At 40.2% G+C, this 3,727-nt stretch overlaps 1 protein-coding gene across 1 annotated transcript in view; it reads left to right on the top strand.

Moving 5' to 3' along the window:
* The window catches only part of RHOT1 (ras homolog family member T1), a 27,406-nt gene extending 25,793 nt beyond the window's left edge, over positions 1–1,613 (top strand). Inside the window, 1 exon segment of the mRNA XM_009894792.1 lies at positions 455–1,613. Coding sequence (XP_009893094.1) covers positions 455–572 — 118 coding nt within the window. The 3' untranslated portion in view covers positions 573–1,613.
* The last annotated feature ends 2,114 nt before the right edge of the window (positions 1,614–3,727 follow it).

The raw sequence follows: 3,727 nt of genomic DNA, 5'->3' as shown, positions 1-3,727 counted from the left end.
GCAGGACTTGAAAGGTTTTTTTATGGAAAAGCAGAAATATACAAACTCAACATTAAAATAAAAAGTATTTTGCTGGACAGTTGTTCTCACTATGGGTTATTAATTCTTTGCTAGCTATTTTTGTTTTTTCTTTTCTGAATGCTTGCTGGTACTCTCAAAGGCAACACGCTGGCCTCCCCACATTCATGACTAATGATCTGCTCCTGTGTTTCTCTTTAGCTGTGTGAGCTCTCTGACTTTAGTGAGATCTACTAATGTGATCAGGGCTGCAGATCAAATCCTAAGCTTTTCAGAAAAGTAAAATGACTGTATAAGTATTCATAAGGCTGAATTGTAAGCTGCTTGCCTGTGACAAGTGTAGTGATGAATTTCCAAAAGCTGAGTAGTTTAGCACAAGTTGTCTGATATTCCTGTCATGGAATTAACCTGGTTTTGTATGTGTGTTAAATTTTAGGCATGTGACACAAGCGGACCTCAAGAGCTCTACATTTTGGCTCCGAGCAAGTTTTGGTGCTACTGTCTTTGCAGTTTTGGGGTTTGCTATGTACAAAGCATTATTAAAGCAACGATGATCTGAGAAGAAGCACATCTGGCCCTACCAAATAAAAAAAAAAACTTTTATGTACATTCTGAATGCTTTAAATTCTGCTAGAAATATTTATATATGCAGAGTTACTTTATTAATATTTGTAATTCATGCATAAGATTATTTTAAATTATAGCTCTAACTACAGTATTGCATAATGCGTGGAAAAAAGAATTGCATCTTAACAGCCAGCTACAATGGCTTAACCTGTGAGGCCAAAAGGGAATTTGTTGTAAATAACCTGTACATATTAAAGCAGTAAGACGTTGCTTCCCAAAAAGCTATTCAAAATACCGTTCTTAGATGTTTCACCATGGTGACATACTAGTGTATAGTGGAAATTCATTTTCAGTAGAGTAGGTTCAACTCAAGGATCATAATTCCTCAAGGATTGCTTATTTATTTCACATTCATCTGAAGTGACTCCTTCTTTTTGGACTATAAGCTATACCAGGTAGAATTTGTGATTTTCAATCTTATCTGTTCTTTTTAACTGATGAACAAATTTCCCCACTAACTATGTATTTCAAGAAAAAGTAACTGTTGCTGTCCTGACCTATGATTTTGTATGTTACATGACCAGTGACATACTTAGCAGTCTAATTTTTCTTTTAAAAGGAAAAACGTAAACTTCAAAAACTGCTGGATCAACTCATATGCTGTGTGTAATTCGTGCTTTTCATTTTCCACTATGTTGTGTTTTATAACCCTTATGAATCGGATGAGCAAATTTGTATATTATAAATGTTTATAATTTGAAAAGTGTTGCTGTTTAATTTCTCACATCTGTCAATCATACCTGTTGGTTGAAAGCTGTGTATACAATAAAACTAAAATAGTACACAGTGCCTATCCTACTGTAGTATATTAGTTGCATGGATCACAGTGCATTCTGTAACTGGCTAGAATTACTTATAGACACAGCTTTTTTAATGATCAAGTAAATCAAACATTAATTCCTCATGACAAACCTATTTTTCCATTGCTGGCCTTTTCAAGTATTTCAATAAAATAACTGTGTACTGTGTTTGTGTTTATCTTTTTCTTGGGTTTGTTTTTCCTTCCCCTGTCCTGAAGGGTGGTCCTTATAAAACCTTGTTCTTTATCTGAGAGAATACTGTCAGTGCCTTCAGTTGTTGGAGTTTAAATGTCTTAGCTTCGTAGTTCTTTGATTTGTCTTAAGACTGTGCTGCCTCCCATTAGACGTTTATTTCTGATTTTTATGAGAAGACAGAAGTGGCTTCTGTGATATTTTAAAGCAGAAATACAAATTCATAGTCAACCATGAACTTTGTGTTTACTGCCAAGGACAGAATAGAACGGGAGAAGAAAGCAAATAGTCAGTGGGTTGTTTGGGAAGCTAATGCCTGTCTACTGCACTGACCTCCCAGAAGGGTGAGAGGAGACGAATGAGAAGGTTTTATCAACAGAAGATTAGAATGCTCCCAATCTGGAAACTGTTATACTCTATCCAGAAAATTATTAATTTCCTAAAACTTTCTGAAGAAAAGAGAGCTAATACGTATCTGCTGTTGTATAAAATCTTACAATTTTCCCTGGGAAAGTAAGTGATCATTAGAGACCTTAGTATCTTCCTCCCAGTAGGTAACTGGAGACCACAGAAATTAGATTCCCCCACATGAACCTTCTTTTAAGACTGAACAAGACCTGTTCTCTCAGCCTCTGTCTACGTTTCCTGTTCCAGCTCTCTACCCATCTCGGTGGCCGCCTGCTCATGAACTCACTCCAGTATGTCAATGTCTGTCTTGTACTGGGAAGCCTGAAACTGGACATAGTGCAGTGTGGCCTCACAAGTGCCAGTTATCGAATGTGACTGTGGATAGTGCCTGCGGAAGGTTTGTCAGGGAGTTGAACAATATTTCCTACTCTTTTTCTGTGAGATGTCTTTTGACATCCAGGACGCAGAAAATAAATGCAGCGGTGTTACGCAGAGCTTTCGAACCGATGACCTCAGCAAACGAATGTTTCCCCATCCCTGAATTTTTACAGTACTTCTCTGAAGCTTGTGCTGCCATGCAGCAATGGCACGGGAAAGCTGAAAAGTGCACGATGTATTCTCAAGAGCTGACAGATCGCTTTTTTAGTGGTTGTTTTTTTTCTTTGTTTAGGTACAACATAACCTGCCTTGGCAGAGGGAGACCACATTGTGATAGAAAATAAGAAGGAAGACCACTGTGATAGTGTAACTTAATCTGCAGGGATCTTTGACTCCTCAGCTGGGCCTGTTGATCTTTTAACATCAAAGCAAGGAACACTATGTATTTTACATGCCTTGAGACTTTCTTGTTTGTTTTCCTAATGGGAAATTCTTAATGCTGCTGCTTATTCCCCTACCCCCCCAGTGCAATGAAAGGATATTTCAAGAGTTCATTTTTCACAAATTTACCTCAGACTGCCAATGTACTGATGCTAAAGTGCCTTTTGAGAGACTGACGGCCCTGCAGCACTGCCTGGTGTATCTCCAAGGTTGAAGTTCTGGGAGGGTCTGCTATTTTAAACCAGTCAGTGGCTGTTGGCTCCAGAATATTTCTGAATATCCAATACCACGCTCAGGATTTACAGTTACGATTCCCGCTCACCTTCCATAAGTACCCTCTCATGGAGATCTCTGAAGTATTCTATTAAGGACACAGCTCATTGTCTGTTCCAACTTACAACTACTAGAGCGTTGTAACTGCCTTTCGGCTTGTGTTTTGTTACGCTGTTTGCAAACCTCCCTGTATCGAGCCTGTTGCTGTATTTTTCTGCAGGGCAGACTGGTGCGGAGGCTGCTGACCTCCCTGGAGCAGTCGGCCTGGGATGTGCCAGGCGCTCAGGTGTGACTCCATGTGCTGGTCCAGACCTTCTGCACGTCAGCCAACCCTCCAGTGCTTTTTGGGCTCAGCTAATAGAATTTTTGTTTTCTGTAAAGGGCTGCCGTTAGGGTTGCAAGATCGCTGCCGCTCTAGGGAAATACGTTCATTGTTTCGTGAATATTTTCGTGTTCGTTAAGCGTGCTTTATAGTCGTCACCTTACAAGCATTAGAAGAGGCGCGTTTCTGTGGTAACGTGACAATAGCACCTGCAGCTCCGGGACTGTCCCGGGGACGCGGGGCGGGGGCGGACGGAGCCGCCAGGGGG

The sequence above is a fragment of the Charadrius vociferus genome, unplaced genomic scaffold, assembly GCF_000708025.1.
Source record: "Charadrius vociferus isolate BGI_N301 unplaced genomic scaffold, ASM70802v2 scaffold321, whole genome shotgun sequence".
Classification (NCBI taxonomy): Eukaryota; Metazoa; Chordata; class Aves; order Charadriiformes; family Charadriidae; genus Charadrius; species Charadrius vociferus.
Note: the sequence above shows the minus strand (reverse complement) of the source record. Positions and strands in the feature narration are given on the sequence as shown.